At 32.3% G+C, this 16,921-nt stretch overlaps 1 protein-coding gene across 3 annotated transcripts in view; it reads left to right on the forward strand.

Annotated features, from left to right (window-relative positions):
- Positions 1–16,921, forward strand: part of EPHA5 (EPH receptor A5) — a 340,313-nt gene that overhangs the window by 288,267 nt on the left and 35,125 nt on the right. For 2 of the 3 annotated variants that reach the window (XM_077755696.1, XM_077755695.1), the window contains 4 exons: positions 297–362; positions 9,773–9,840; positions 11,140–11,265; positions 12,015–12,200. In XM_077755696.1, the coding sequence (XP_077611822.1) occupies positions 297–362; positions 9,773–9,840; positions 11,140–11,265; positions 12,015–12,200 (446 nt within the window). The remainder of the gene's footprint in view (positions 1–296; positions 363–9,772; positions 9,841–11,139; positions 11,266–12,014; positions 12,201–16,921) is intronic. The other variant, XM_077755697.1, reaches the window with a different exon arrangement.

Genomic DNA, 16,921 nt, shown 5'->3' on the forward strand with positions numbered 1-16,921 from the left:
TTTATTTGTATATCTATATTAATTGCGTAATCAAATAACATTGGCTCATTATATATCCTACTGAATAAGCATTTTAAGAAAAATAAAAATAATTATTTAATATAGCTCTGTATTTCTTAAATCCATAAAATGCTTTTTAATTTGAAAGGCATTGTGGAAAAAAATCTAATTGCAATGCATTTAGGGATTTTGCTTTTGAAAAGCAAAGCAGACACCTGTCTAAATTCAGTGTCTTTATGCTATACTGAGGGAGTGGGATCTCTTCCTTATCTTGGGCTCTCTTGTTTGCTTTTCAGTTGCTGCGAGTGTGGCTGTGGAAGGGCTTCTTCCCTGTGCGCTGTTGCCCATCCAAGCCTAATATGGTTAGTGTTCCCCTCCCGCTTTCACACCTATGTAATGTCCCACCTCTATGTATTATCGTCAGCATTCCTTTTTTTTTCTCCATTTGTGTGCATTTTAACAGTTAGTGCACGAGGTATGCCTAAAAGGAGAGTAGATGGAAACCAATTTCCAAAGGGGACTCTTAACAAGTGGTTTCACAATGGATAATTACCAATAAAATATACATATAGCTCATCATCCGTATCTCAAGCATTCATACTTCTCTTCCAAAGATTTTACTGTGGTCCCGATTTAAACCAGAAGCTATAAGATTGGAGCATCTGTTTCACATTTAACATGTTGCTGTGTTTGTTGTTCCATTAAGATGAAAATCATATCATATATGGAAGTGGAATGCTACTTCTTGGCAAAATACTACTTCAAGGTGAAATCGCCATTTCTCTCTCCCAGAACCACGGAATGACCATAATTTAACTGGGATCTTCTTGTTTTCTTTCTTCTTTCTTTTTTTTTCTTTTTTCTTTTTTTTTTTTTTTTTTTTTTTTTTTTGGTAATCATTGTGGATACATGTGGCACTGGAAAACAGAATCACATGTAATTTGAAGCTTGAATAGTTTTAGATATTAGAAGTCATTTCTAATTTGGTACTAGTGAAGTTAAAAATATGCACATTTTTGGGATCAGTGTCCAAAGGGCTAGTCTTAATTACTTACCAAGGCAAATCCTAAATATACATCTGGCTTATATCTATAAAACTATAGGCTAGGACAAAGACCAGAGAGTTCTTCTCACAGATTTAAGGAGACTCCTGCACAGTAGTGTGCTATCTTGTAAAAAGTGAAATAATGTAGATAATTTCTTCCCAGATTAAAGAGTCTACGTCCCTGCACTATTGTTTTGAGCTTTTATCAGAGGCAAAATTTGCTGGGAAAAGTTAATCTGAAATGTATCTTATTTAAAAAATACTTTTTTAATGTTTTACTTATATCTGAGAGAGAGACAGCATGAGCAGGGAAGGGTCAGAGAGAGAGGGAGACACAGAATTTGAAGCAAGCTCCAAGCTCTGAGCTGGCTGTCAGCACAGAGTCCCACATGAGGCTCAAACCCACAAACCATGGGATCATGACCTGAGCCAAAGTCGGACGCTTCACCGACTGAGCCACCCAGGCGCCCCTGAAATGCATTTTAGAGAAGGATAGGGCTTCCTTGGGGAACTTTAAGTTGTAACTTGCATTCTCTAAGTGTAAATTGATTTTTGTTGGTTACAAAAACTGGTGTGAATATGTGTGCATGTGTGTGTACATGTGAGAAATGGTGGAACGGATATCAGTGATCTGAGAACAGGAGAAAGTAACAAGCAGGTTGCTAAAAATCAGAGACCTTTTTCTCAATCTTTTAAATTTTTTCTCAATCTTGAAAATTTTGTTTTTAAAAAAATTTTGAGGTTAATATGAGAGCACAGATTTATTCCACATGATTTAATTTACTCAAAAATTATTTTATGAGCATGGGGCTTTGATGACAAACCAAAAATTTCTGAAATCTGTCAATGGCTAAAGTATAACAAATATGACTTTACACTGTGATGTTTTTTAAACTGCTGTATGAAAAGTAAAAACAAAACAAAAAATGGTTGCTGAATTGTTCAAGCTACTTGAGTCTTGAGTAGAATTGTTATAAGAGATATATCATGACTGATGAAGAATAGGAAGAATTTACATCTTGGAAAAAGAGACCAACATCCAGGCCGACCTTGAAGTAAATCTCGAAGATGACCTTAATGAGAGTATAAACATTTAGAAAGACATGACTTAGAAAGTATTGGCAAAAATAAACTTTGCCTAGATCTTGAATGCTTGATTTAAGGAAAAGTGGAAATGCTTCCTTCACAAAAAAAGAAAAAAAAAAAAAAACCCTGTGATAACAGAGTTTTTTTCTAATATTTTTCTTGAAATGATGTTAATAATTGTGGAGGCAGTGAATGATTTGTGTGTGTATGTACATTTATGCGTGTATGTATGTGTGCGTATACTGAATGAATGAATGAATGAATGAATGAATGAATGATCTAGCCACAAATGTGCTTAGATACCTAATAAAATGCGAACAGTTTTTGTGGAAAAATATATGAAAGATCTGGAAGTTTTCAAATGTGTTCTTAGTGAAATAAAACAAAGCAAAAGAAACAAACTTAATAATAATTGGTTAGTAATAATTGCTCTTACCTAAATTAGAGTGTAAGAGAGTTGTCCAAAATTACTACTGGGAAAGAATGGAAGCTTAAAATGTTTTTATTGTTAAACAGCTTTCTGAAACTCCATTTTATAATTAAATTTCAAGTCACTAAGAGGTTTCAGATAAAGATAGTATTTGTTTAGATTAAAGCATTGAGGAGAAACAAACTTTCATAATGGAAATTAAAGGCTGAGGAAAATAATTTTCCTATTAGAGTCAGAAAAATACTGAAAAATCTTGACCTGAAATCTTATCACCTAATTTCATATGTATAATCATATCAGTATAAGTCAATTATATAAACATTTTCAAAGGAAGATTCTATCATCATCTTTTGTGGACAGACATATTTACAATTACAGAACAAAGGTTGTTGGACATTTTCGGATTTTGGAATGCCACTGTTTTTCATTTCTGGAAAGACCACTCGTGTGGTTGGTTTTGACATTAATATAATGCAACACATATGTGTTAAAATTGCCCACTGTAAATTTACTGGCTTTCAAAAGTGCCTTGATATACCTTGCGGAAATCACAGGGTCTGAAAAGCATAATTTTAAAACCATTGCTTTAGGTCTTTGGGTCTACAGTTCAGCTTTATTAAACCTTCCTCAATGCTCCAGAGTTCTAAGCTTTGCTCTGTTATATCCTCCCTGAGAAAACCATGATCAAATACATGATGTGTCATTTATAAGTTGATATTGGTAATTTGCTGTTGCTTCCTTTGATCTCAAATTATTTTTCATCATTCTAGTTGTCCACTTGTAATGAAATATGTACAGATATATAATAATGTTAATATTTCAAATATTCTTTCTTCATTGACTTAAATCTACCCAATGATAGAAGGTATTTCTGTAATATTTCTGAATGAAACCTAGATGCCTAAATTTTAATTACATCATGCCCAAGATTGCCACATTTTTGGAAAGGTATTTTTTATCAGTGGTCTTTGACCTTACGCTATCACAACTGATTTGAGATTCTAATTATTGTTTTACTTCTCAAAAAACATCTAGTTTTACAAATATCCAGTGTTGAATGAATTGTTTTTAATCCAAGTAAGATATTAAAGTGTGTAATTTCTAAAATAATAGAAATAGCTTTTTCTTGTGTTTCTTAAATTCAAACATATATCAGACTATTTTCTTCATTCATTAGTTTTCATGCTTTTCAAGTGTTTTCATAACATTTACTACTTTTTCTGAAGTGTTCAAGTGGCAAAGGGAATGGAGTTTTATATTCCAAAAACAAGGCATTAAAGGTTCATGTACCAATCCTGTGATTTTTTATGGAAAGAATATCAGTGTCATTTTTTTGAGAGTTTTTAAAATATTATTAATCAGAGATATGATGGAAAAACTTTAGTTTCTCTCATAATGAAGAGATTAAGACCAAAACCAAAACCAAAACAAATTTCCCTGACCAAAAAGATCACAAATTACATTGGAACATTGTCTTAATGTTTCAATCAACTATTTTTCTTTTCTATATTAAGTGAAAGTTTCTTAAAATTTAAAGTAAGCAAATTTTTATTTTCACATACACGCAACAGAGATTATACCATTCATTTTCACAACATTTCTGCCAGGGAGGTATGTGGAAGTACAATACTATTTCATTTTATAGATTTAGATTTAGGAAAGAGACAGAAAATAAAATTATGCCTTCTAATTCTAGACCTTCACTTAAAGTACTCATAGCAGATGATGCGAGGCTCGCCTACAATATCTATAGAATATATCCAATTCTATTTGAAGGCTTACTATGTAAAATACAACTCTGAACTGCTCCCAAATCCCTTTGTATACTACCTGTGTAACCATAGACAATAGGACGTACTAAGTGGACCTACTCTAAGTGAGAAATTCAATGGTCATATCCATGAAATAGTTTAAAAATTAATAGGATATTACCTACTTTCACATTAGAACAAAATTTACTGAACAGGGAGACATTCTTTACTTGTCATACTTTATGAAATGTGTTTTCATATCAAATTTTTAAGTTGATTAAGTTCAACTCAATACTGAAAAGTCTGTAATTCATCTTTGAGCTTTTTGAAGTATTTGAAATTGGCCATCTTCTGTTGCTAATTCTAAAATGATTTGAAGAGTTCCTTAATGAAACATTTACAAATTCATAGATACTATACTAATTTGGAAGGTGTTATTGCAAAGATATTCTTTTTTCTTTGTCTTTTAAAAGATATAAATTAAAAATGGCATGTAAGGCATAAAATAAGAAATAAGTTAGTGTCTCACACTGCTTTTAATCCAGTGGTTAGTATCCTGACAGAATGTGAGATGGAAACCTTGCAACCTCAGTCCTTATTTTGTGTGATATAATCATTTCCTTCCCATATCCCAAGGGAAGTGTGATTTTCCACAGGAGTACATGTCTCCTGAAAAGTATGTGTGAGAATTTTCAGCAAACAATAATGGATCACTTGCATTGTTAGTATCACTGAAATCTATCTTTAAGGAACTCAAAAATCACGGTACTCTAATATGCCAATGAGATCCACATGAATGAGAGTCAAGATCCTGCAAGCAATACAGCCTAAATATCCAAAGTCTCATTTCACTACATTTTCAATTCACGTTCTTATTGAAGAATGTTGTCCCATAATAAAACCTAATCTATTTCCAATATCCATTAGCTATATTAATAAATTCATGTTCATATGCCTCTTCATTTTATGAGGCTGAATTAGCTGAGCTTTTATTAAAACTATTTTTGTTCAGTTGGAGAGAATCCTGAAGTGAAAGAGTCAAACCATTTCCTCAAAATGTGTGCGTTAAGCTTTGTAAGAATCCAGAAATAAAAGTCTTAAACACATTATATGGTGGTTGAGGTCATTATTATGTAAGAATAAGAGAGCCTGCATATATAGAGAAATGTGGTTTTTAAAGAGATTTAAATTACAAAGAGATTTTATTTTTTGTAAGCAAAACATATTTGCTGTATGTATGCTACAATTTGTTCCTTTTGAATATTTTTTTCTTTAAAATATAGGTAAATAATTTCTTAATATGGAAAATAGAGGAACAACATAAGAGTTTCCGTTTCTGAGCTAGGGACTGCATATGCTCACTCTTAAAGAAATCAAAATGCAGAACTATTTTGTCTCCTATCATTGCAACCCTTTCCCACTAATTTAGAATTCAGTGGGGGAAAAAAGGATTTTTCAGTGTTTATCTATAGGCAAAAGCAATGGAAAACACTGATTCTGTGGAAGCTATTGTTGAGCAAGAATTTACAATCTCCTTTGGCTATTGCATTCACTCATCTTTCCTCATTGGCCATAAGGGTGTCATTTAGTAAATTACTGATTCTGTTCATTGCTTGGTACTCGAGGGCTTGACATTTATACCTTTAATTTATTATCAAATTCTTAATTTATACCCAAGAATTAAATTACTCATTGGCACATCCATCCATACATAAAGATTATTGCTTACTCTTTCATATATTATGGAAATTTCATATATCCAAATTTAGATGTCATGGTTGGAGCCAACTTTTTAAGATCAGAATTAACATCATCAAGGATGTGGTACCCAAATTCTTAGGCTAAGTATTGGAGAAAATAGACTGATTTCTAAATAACTTATGAAGTTATTGTTATATTTACCTATTAACTGTCTCGCTAGGACTTTTTAATAAATAGTAATTAAGGACTATGAATTATGCCTACATTTAAGATGATTTCTCATGCCCACCTCTACTACTAAACAATAAGACAATATTGTTTTCTAGGAGGAAATAAGTATAAATGACTAGAAGATTATTCCTCTAATTACAAACACTAAAGATATTTTTAGTACAGTGATATCAAAGCTCATTAAAATTGTGATATGGAGCAAAATGAAGAAACTGTTTCTTTTCCATTCAGAAAAAACATCGGTTCCAGAAGGTAGGAGGCATAATTTATGTACAAAATGGCATATTTAGTGACTGCTTGTCTGATAGGTTAAAATTATGCATCTGGAGCAGGTACAGATGATGATACTGAATGAATAAGCATCCTGCAGTGCTTTGTTAGTGAGGCTGAACCACTGCTTGGTGCCAGTCTCTGCCAGCATCACTTTTACTTGCAGTGTCTTGTTGAGGCTTGTTTTAACGATGCTTTGGGGGGTTCCAGAACTTAATTTTGTATGTTAATGTGACATGCAGCCGTATATGTTATAGAGCTCCAGAGATGCCCGTAGTCAAAAATAACTCCTTTCTATTGCCCTCCTGACTCTCACCCTAGGTATTAAAGTGTTAACCAGTCCTCACCAAGGTATTCCCAAATGCCTTTTTAGATGAGATCCAAAGTTTTATTTCCATTTTCATATGAGGAATTTACATGCAATTTAAAAATCCATGAGGCTTATTTAATGATAAAGACTATGCGAAGATACAGGTTTGAAACTTTTTTTTTTTGAATGTAGGAAAGTGGAAGGTAGATGGGATGTTTGCTTTCTAAAGTAAACTATAAGAACTTGTATACTTTTCAAGCCTCTTTAGAATTCTTCTAACGAAGTTTTTTTTGTCAGTACTGTTTAAATAACATAAATCTCAGGATGATTTTACACAATTTTATTTAGAACATTGATTTTAAAAAGTAACAATAACTTCTCTCTAGAGACACATGAATTAAAGATTGAAAGAATACAATATCCAGAATAATTATGAACAATGCATTAAAATAACTTAAATGTCAGACCAAATGTAATTTTAGTATGATTTTATGTATTTGGGGTTTTTTCCCTCCATTTCACTGCAGTAAGTTGATTCAAGATGTCTTCAAGACTCTTGGATGACTAATGCAGCTATCTAAGTGTTAGGAATAAAATTTGAAAAGCCACCAGATCCCCATTGTGTATTTTTCCTCACCTAAGAACAGCATATCTATTAAGTATATTACTCCAAATTTCCTCAGATTTCACTAGCTGTATTTTATTAATAAACTGACAACTCTCTAACATGATCAAACAAAGATAATTGTATTTTTCTTTCAAAGATGGGGTGTGTTATCTACTTTGGAAAATATATATGTAATTATATGGAAATGATACAGAATAAAATAGGTTTCATTTTTACATCTAAATAGAGATATATTTAAAAAACAATATAAAATATGTAAACAAGGAACAGTCCTCATTTGGTTGTGTTGATTGGATACTTCATTTACATCACATAGTAATTTTCAACCAATGTTGTAAATGAAAATATTTTGTCAGTCTACCATTTTGGCTGTATTTTTTTATTCAGAAATAAATGGAAATTTTGTTTTTAATAAACTCAATTTTGTTATGAGAGCTTATGAAGAGTAAATTCACTTCCTTAGATTCATTAAAAATGATTTAAATATTTTTATTTTAGTCAGTTGTTTTAACGTTTTATGGTTAATCATGTACCTCATCAACTTAGTATTCATCAGCATATTTCTTCTCCAAACACTTGTCATTGTGTAGATGCAATCAAAATATCATTTATTCATTCATTCATTTATTCATTCATCAATGTGACAAATATTTTTGGTGCCAACTCTGAGACAGGAACTGAGCCACTGCAGAAATGTATAGATAAATGGTAGTTGCTGCGATTCAAGAAACTGACATGGAGTAAGAGACCCAGAAAACACACTGAAATGATTATGTTGCCTTGAAACGGAATCACAATGTTAGAGGGATACAGAAAGCTACTGGGTTCACGCGTGAAAAGAGGGCCTTATGTTGGAGTATCAGTAAAAAAAGCATGAAGGAGGCAAAACTTCAGCTAGACTTTGATAACTGAAAATTGTTAGGACGAATATCCTAGGTGTAGGAACCAGCGTATGCACATTATGGAAGCATGGGGAAATATCTTGAAGACCGGAAGATAGTTGAGTATACTTGAAGATAACAGAGACGGTGGAGGAAATATGCATGAGAGCTATATTTAGGAACCTACACTGTATTATTTTATTGAAGACTTTGCAGGAGACCACTAACAAAACAGAAAGGTATCTTATTTACAGCAATTTGGCTATAGCCATGTCTTGTAGAGTTTAGGAAAACAGTTACAGAATGCAGGGGCGTCAGTTCAGAGGCACTTACAGCAATCCAAATGAAAAATAACAAAGTCTTAATTGAAGAAGCAGTAGAACTAATGAAAAAGAAGAAATGAATTGGAAGACTTTTATGTTATACAATGCTTGGGGTTTGGCAACTAATTTGTTGTGAAGCACCAGAGAATAAGGCTTTGTTCCTAAAAGGGCCAAGACCTTGCCAGTGTTATTAACGGGAAAAAAAAGGCAAAGGATCAAGATTGAAAGTAAAGAGAATTATACTGATTTGTTTTTCAGATCTATTGAGTTTGTGTGCCAATGGAATACCCCTGTAAAATAAATCTATGAGGGATAAGAGTAGAACTCTGAAAAGAATTAAACCAGAATAGAGGTATTAATTAAATGATGGAAATGAATGGATTGATAGTAGAAGAGAGAAGTATGAAGCATCACAAAAAGAGTAGTTAGAGATTTCAGTCTATCATGAATAATTAAAAAATTAAAAAAGATAAAGTCATGAGGTGACTATATCATTAATGAACCTCCAAGGACAGATTTTTTTTTTTTTCAGTAATAAGAGCAGGGTGCAAGGACTGTAAATTAGTAAGTAGTTGAGTAAAACAAGAGAGAATAAAATTTGGGGAGTGGGGCTGAACTGAGAGAGGTTGGAGGTTACAGTAAACTTGGTAGTTATCTAAGTGGGTTGAGTGTGGAAGAGCAATTAAAAACTTCAAAACTCCAAAACAAAAGAAAAGAAATGGTAGAGTAAGATACTGATTCAATAGAAACTATTTTGGACAATTCATTCTTAAAAAGGCTTCTGAGGTGACAAAAAAATGTAAGGAAGAAAAAGAACAGAAACATGTCTGGTGTATGATGTATGGTGAAGAGAAGGGGTTTGGGGGGGTTTTGTTTGTTTGTTTGCCTGTTTTAACTGGGTTTGGATGGCTTCAGACTTCTCAGTGAAATCTGGGCAAGAGTGAGAGACACTGGTTCGGGAAAAATGACTCATCCAAAAGAAGGATTGGTGTTTTTACAAGCTACTAGTGTGAAAAGCAGTTAGGGCTGCACTCATTTCAATTGCATTTCATGCTTCTGGGCTTCAGATGATTCAATACTTGGAGATGTGACTGATTGTAGCTTACTCTGTTCCAGGCGGTGTGGTTACAGCAAAGCAAAACAAGATCCAGAAGAGGAAAAGATGCATTTTCATAATGGGCACAGTAAGCAAATTGTGAAAAATCAAAAGAAAACAAAATAGAGGAGATTTTATTGTTATTTTTGCTTATTTCCAGACAAGGAGATGTAATATCTGACCAAAATATTTTGTTTAACACAATGTAAGTGTTTTGTTACATATGGGCTTGGGGACACTGCTGGTTGATCCTAGACAATGGCTGATGGTTTATTAGATTTTTTAAAGCATATCTCCATTATAATTACTTTAAAAAATATTTTCAATCAATCTAAAAAGCTGTTATATTTCAAAACAAATTTTCAGGTCAATTCTAATTTTTATAACACAGTCCTTAGAAATCTGTGGTTCAAGATCACCATCAGATAAATGAATAAAATTTCTCAGTATTATTTTTTCTCCTTCTAGCATTAGAACAAGAATTTCCCTGAACAGATCTGGTAACATCAACCTTCATTCAATGATTTGAAAGAGACTGTCCTTTTTAAAACACAGAAAATCAAGTTTTTGTAACACGCTTTAAAAATTAGCCTAAATGAGTCCTAATTAATGGTATTTTAATATGTGCTTTTTAAATAAATAGTACAGTGTTAATTTGTTAAGTAAATTACAAGAAGAATTTCTTTTGTTTTTGTCACTTTCCTGTGACCAGAAAAGTCAAAACCATTAAATCCATAATTCATGCTGCAAAACATTGAGTCTCTTTTCATGGTTCCCATATTATTTAATGATATTTATTCTCAAAAAAAGAAAAAGACCCTCAGACATTGGTACTCTTTAAATTCAAAGAAACTGAGGCTTATAGAATATTAGAGTCCTGTATAAAGCCATGCAGTAACAGAAGCAGAGTCACAAGTTGAGCTTTACTTTAATTCTGTGTCAGTCTTACTGGACCAAAGCTCAAGAAAAATTACTTTAAATTATTTTTTTGTAAAACCAAAACTAACCATCTGTGATGGCATTTTAAGTGAAACAGAATAACAAGGCAACAAATAACCCACCAGCATTTCATTGCCAAGTTTAGTAAACAAAATTGTCTTAGTTTGCCTCAGAGACTGACTCTCTGAACATTACTGGTGAAAGATGTGTCTTTTCAAATATGTTGTGACATATGCATTTCTTGCATAGGCTAACAATCCAGATTTCTAAAATTATGTAAGTGACATAGCTGTACAAATGATTCCTATAAGTCAGGAGAGGGGCTGGCCTTGCAGCGTGGCCATTTCAAAGAGTTAGGAATTTAAGCCAGAGGTGCATGTTAGCAATGTTTATGATTCCATCCATCCGTCACAAGCACTTATATTTTAATGCACATTTCTGTTTCTAGTTAAACTGCCAGGAGTAAGAACTTATATTGATCCACACACCTATGAGGATCCCAATCAAGCTGTCCATGAATTTGCCAAGGAGATAGAAGCTTCATGCATCACCATTGAAAGGGTTATTGGAGCAGGTACAACACTGTGTTTAACTTGGACTTTTAAGTTGTGTTTATAGTATAGAATGTAATATGTCAATGTCCTGATCAAACAAAGGATGTTTTTAATCTTTTGTAATCCACTTGCTTTCAAAGTTGTATGTAATTGATCATATTTTAATGCTTCTCTCTGTGGAGCTCATATTTAAACCTGTAAATGTTTGCTTTATTAAAGAAATAAATAATAAGTAAGTAAATAAAAAAGCAAAATATGCATATTTTATACATATTTATATACATTATAAAATGTATAGTGTTTTATTATCTACTGTTTTTTACATTCCATGTGTAATCTGTAATGCCTGAAGCTGTTTACATAATTTGAGACTCAATTACTCTATTTATGAATCATCTCTTCCTTGAATTTAATCCCTTTCTGTCCTGCTATCAACTTTTCTCCTTTTCTCTTCTCAGTAATTAAGGCACAAGTATTGTAGACAGAAGGAAGATAGAAGTGATTTTCAATCAGTTGCATTTAATTTCTTTCTAATGTTCTTATTAAGGTTTTTGTAGGTGAGATGGATGAAGCTAATAACCCCCAGAGTATTTCATGATCACCTGTAGATGATTTTTCCCAAATCACCACTTCTTAACCCTGATAACAAAGTTGGACTCCCCTTTGAATTCTGTTCTGTCTATACCTTAATATTCTAAGAGGGCTTTAGTGTATTTATAGAGTAAGGATTTGAAATGAGTTTATGTTTTTTTTCTATCTTTATCACCAGGTGAATTTGGTGAAGTTTGTAGTGGACGTTTGAAACTTCCAGGAAAAAGAGAATTACCTGTGGCGATCAAAACCCTCAAAGTAGGCTATACAGAAAAGCAACGCCGAGATTTTCTGGGTGAAGCAAGTATCATGGGGCAGTTTGATCATCCTAACATCATCCACTTAGAAGGTGTTGTGACCAAAAGTAAGTACAGTAGCAAATTGTGTGTGTGTGTGTGTGTGTGTTATGAACATCTGGGTTTCTTCTATTAGGTTATTATTAATTTCAGGATAAAAACAAAAATAGCCACAGTAATGTTATTAAAAATTTCAGTGGTATTAATACTAATTGTCCTGTATTTTAGTAGAGTCTTGACAAAGCTGATCTTCAATGAACCTTAATTTCTATTTAGTTTTTCAAAATATATGTATTAACTTATTTGCTATGAAGTCACTGCCAGAGAAAATGTATTCAGAGTAAAGAAGCCATAAATGTATCAGCATTTCTTTTTCTTCTGATTCTTTCACTTTTTATCCTAATAAAATATTAACTTCAATGTTTTGTTTGAGGCATTGAAGTTTAACATTTAATAGGATTACTATTAACCATAGGTGGCCTGCCACCTTTTAAAGTGTGCTTTAAAGCAAATGTATTTCTTTTATTCATGTTTTTCATTGAGGTATTTTAATAATTTTAGGGAAAACAGCAGTCAGCCACAGATGACTGGAAAAGTTCCTTGAGATTAATTATTTTCTTAAAGAAAACCTAATTTTTACTCAAAAATATCTAGAGTTTCACATGTCTTCTATATGTGTATTTTGTTTTATAAATGTGGTTATGTGGCGAGCTTCTCAATGTAAAGAGTTCAAATAGTTTTCAGCCATCCAATAAAGTATTTTTGGGTGACATAGCTATGGTCTTTATTTTATTGAAATCCATGTTTTCTTTGCCATGTCTATGTGTTCTCATTCCTTCCTTTGTCCTTCATACCCCACTTACCACTTTTCAAATCATCTAAAAATTTGAGCAGGGAATCTTCTTTAGACTTGGTTTCAATCATTTGTTTCCCTTCCAGTTGTTATTATATGCCAAATAGACATAGCTGCAATAGGTATTCAATAAATGCTATGAATCTACTAAGTAATTTCATTTGATTGGGTATTCACTTATGTCACTTATTGACATACGTAGGTTGGATATCCACTTATTTAATTTTTAAATATGGAAAATAAAGCAGAAACAATATACAACTTCTTCACAATACAGACAAAAGAAACAAGTCAAAATATTTACCTGGTAAATAACGAGTTAATTCCCAAATCATGATATATTCACAATAGGCCACAGATGAGAATGTAAAAGACCTTTAAAAGTCCTAAAACAGACCACAGTAATAATATTGTGTTGATTGGCTGAACTTTTGAATCAGCTTATATTGCTAGGATATTGTTTTTTACCGTGTCTGAAAAGAAACACACATTTCCAGTAAAAATTCTCACAGAGGAATGTAGTATAGGAATAAAATGATCTGCAGATCTGTGGGTTTCTTCAAAATTTAGATATTTTTTCTTCTTCCATTTGAGTACATGCCGATATGTTATTGTCCCCTTGACATAACCCAAAGAGTGTATTACTGGAGCAAGAAGGGCATCCTTAATTCTGATCAGAACAAATAAGTGCCTATAGAAAGGTGAGAGGAGAGACAGGGACAAGAGAAAGACAGAGAACAAGAAAAGATACATTTTTTAGTAAGGTAAGAAATTAAAATATTTTACAAAAATTATACCCTGTGATGGATGAGCAGAAACATTTGAAATAAGAATATGGTGTGGGAAAAAAAAAGGTCACCAGTACAATGAAATGACATCCGAATTTGAACGTGACTACATTTTACCTGAAGAGAAGGATTTTCAAAGGACATCAGTGATAGCATGTGGTGCCAGATACTAAAGGTTCAAAAATTATAATAGTAAGTGATTACTATATTTTCCTATGCAGTAATGATACTATCTAATATATAACCTAGTTATTAATTATAGTCATGATAATAATAGTAGGCAAATATTGAATATGTGTCATGTCTTCATCTCCTCCTTAGTATGGCTGCCACATTTAACTTCCTCAAATAAACTCTAACCACGACTTCTTATTACCCATGTTAAATGTGAAGCTCTTAGGCAACAAGACTATCTTCTGTAATGAGTGTAGACGTAATGTTGAGAGCCGTGCCAGATCGCTATAATTACTATGGAAGACAATATTTCAAAATTATCAAGAACGTGGACTATCGATCTAGCCATATATTATAATTTTGGTTCTGCCGTAAAATATGTGACTTTGCACAAGTTAGTTAAGCAATCAGAACCGTAATTTCTCATTAATGACATGAGGTAAGAATAGTTCTTAGTGATGTGGTAAAAGGGACATGAATTAATACAGGTAAAGTTTATAATGGGCATGGCAAGGTACTAAAAAATACATAGCTATCACTTTCCCATTATGTCTATTCCTGTGCCCTGAACTCCTTCATATGCCTTGTCTCTTAGCCCATTTTAACATGCTTGATATTTTGACCCATAACGAGTGAAGAAATCGAATCAGTTATCAAAAATCTCCCAACAAATAAGAGCCCTGGACCTTATGGCTTCCCTGGGGAATTCTACCAGACATTTAAAACAGAATTAATCCCAATTCTTCTCAAGCTAATCCAAAAAATAGAAATCGAAGGAAAACTCCCGGACTCATTTTATGAAGCCAGCATCACTCTGATTCCCAAGCCAGACAGAGATCCAGNATATCTAAATTTTGTAAATTTTATTCTCAAAAATAGTACTGTGTTTGGGAATACAGATTTGAAATTTCTAGTCTTCTAATCAAATATTCTATTTGATTGCTACCCTGAAACTACACATATACAGGAAGCAAAAGGAAAATATTTAAAACATTTCTGCATTATGTTTTGTTCATATGTGAACTCAAACTGCATTCCTCTTAATAAATGTGCCTCTTGATGTTCAACTAAGGAAATCTTCAACTTGTTTTTAATTTACCATGTTGCAACTCACTTTATTTGTGTCCTTAATTTCATGCTCTCTGATCTGATGCTAATTTATTCAACAATTATTCTCAACCTGCAGCACACAGATAATGAGACATAAGTGCAACTAAATCGTGTGATTTTTCTGATTGAAGCTGAGGTAGGGAGACTGAAGTAGCACTTCTATGGATGATATCATCACAAATCTTCATCTTTGTGGTATCATTGCCCTACGTACTGGAAACATGGGCCTGAATTCAAATCCCTTCTGTGATATGTTGTTAAATAGGGTATCATAAATAGTTATATATTCTAGAGAGGTTTCATAAGAAATTATGTAAAAAACCCATAGGTCCTGGCTTAACTGACTCTTTTGCAATGCATGATGCTTTCATGTAATATATACAGTGCCAATTTTTACTATTTAAAGAAAATTAAAAATAAAATAAAAATGGAAAAAAGTATAATTTTCCCATCGTAGCACCTTTAGTTCTTTAAGACTTATTTTTTCAACTTCTGGAAACTATTATCAATGTTGGCTAAAGGAATATTTATTTTGAATCTTAAAATGATTCATAGTTATGTTACTTAATCCAGGATCAAGTACAAATAAATTTTAATTCTTCTGTAAAATTAATCAATTTAAACAAAATATTAAAGGAATATTAGAGAGATCTCTCCATATTTCTTTTTATTTCTATGTGTGAGGAGATGGCACATTCAATGACAATTAATCATTTAAGTTGTCAGACAATTCTTGAATTATTTTATAAATTTGTAATTATCATTCAATTATAGTGTTTCATTCTATCTTATAAAGTCACTTCCATCTTATTATATATTATGTATTATCTTGGGCTATTTCAAACAATCTTCAAACAAGTTTTCCTTTTTTTGTATTTTCTCATATCAGCCCCTCCATACACACTGTCCCGAGGTAGATTTCACTGAATCACACCTTTCCTCTGATACTTAATCACCAAACAAACAAACAAAGCAAAATATGTATACTTTGTTGCCTAACCTGATAAAATTTTGGCCATAGCTCATATTCCACTATTTCCTTTCCAGAAAAACTCTACCTAGTTCTTGTTCTGTCCCTTTGAAATACTTCATTCAGCCCTAGAATGTCCTCTCCACTTTCCTCGGCTCTATTGACCTTCAAGATTAATTCAAATGTGGCTGTCTCCATTAGATAGGTGTCATTTATCTTCATTTTTCTTTCTATCCTCAGTGTCTGCTTTGCATAGAGTAATCACTAATAGTGCTGAATAGCTCAGTAAAAGAAAACTTCTCAGCTCTACAAATAGCTCAATAAAGGAAAGCTTCCTGGTTCTACATTAGACTTAAGCCTCTAAATGCAGAGATTTTGGTTGTCTTACTCCTCTAATGTTCCTAGATCAGTGCTCAGCATACGTAGCATTTCATACATTTGTTGAATGAGTAAATTCTCAACCAGAGACAATCTTATAGTTGCATTTCTCTGCACTTTGTCTTGCAATTCATGTTATCATAGTTATCCTTCTACATGTTTTATCATCCGTACTACAAAATGAGCTTCTTGAAACTGATATATGTTTATAGACCCCTAGTCTCTGTAACAGGATGAGACACATTACGTACATTAAAAAAGACATGAATGATATTAAATGAATAGATGACTTAATGCAGTTATATAAATATTTAAAACTAGTTAGAGTGACATATAGTTTATATTTTATTTTGATAACTTTATTCTTTAAAACCATGATTGTTTAAGAAAAAATTAAAATTCATATGAAGGAAATCTTGCAAATAACAGTTATTACTACTCCTAATCATTAATATTACTTTAAGAATTTATGAAGCTTAATTCTCTTTATATATTATCTCTAATCTGCAACGTAAT

This window comes from Crocuta crocuta, unplaced genomic scaffold (genome assembly GCF_008692635.1).
Source record: "Crocuta crocuta isolate KB4526 unplaced genomic scaffold, BGI_CrCroc_1.0 scaffold192, whole genome shotgun sequence".
NCBI classification, from domain to species: domain Eukaryota; kingdom Metazoa; phylum Chordata; class Mammalia; order Carnivora; family Hyaenidae; genus Crocuta; species Crocuta crocuta.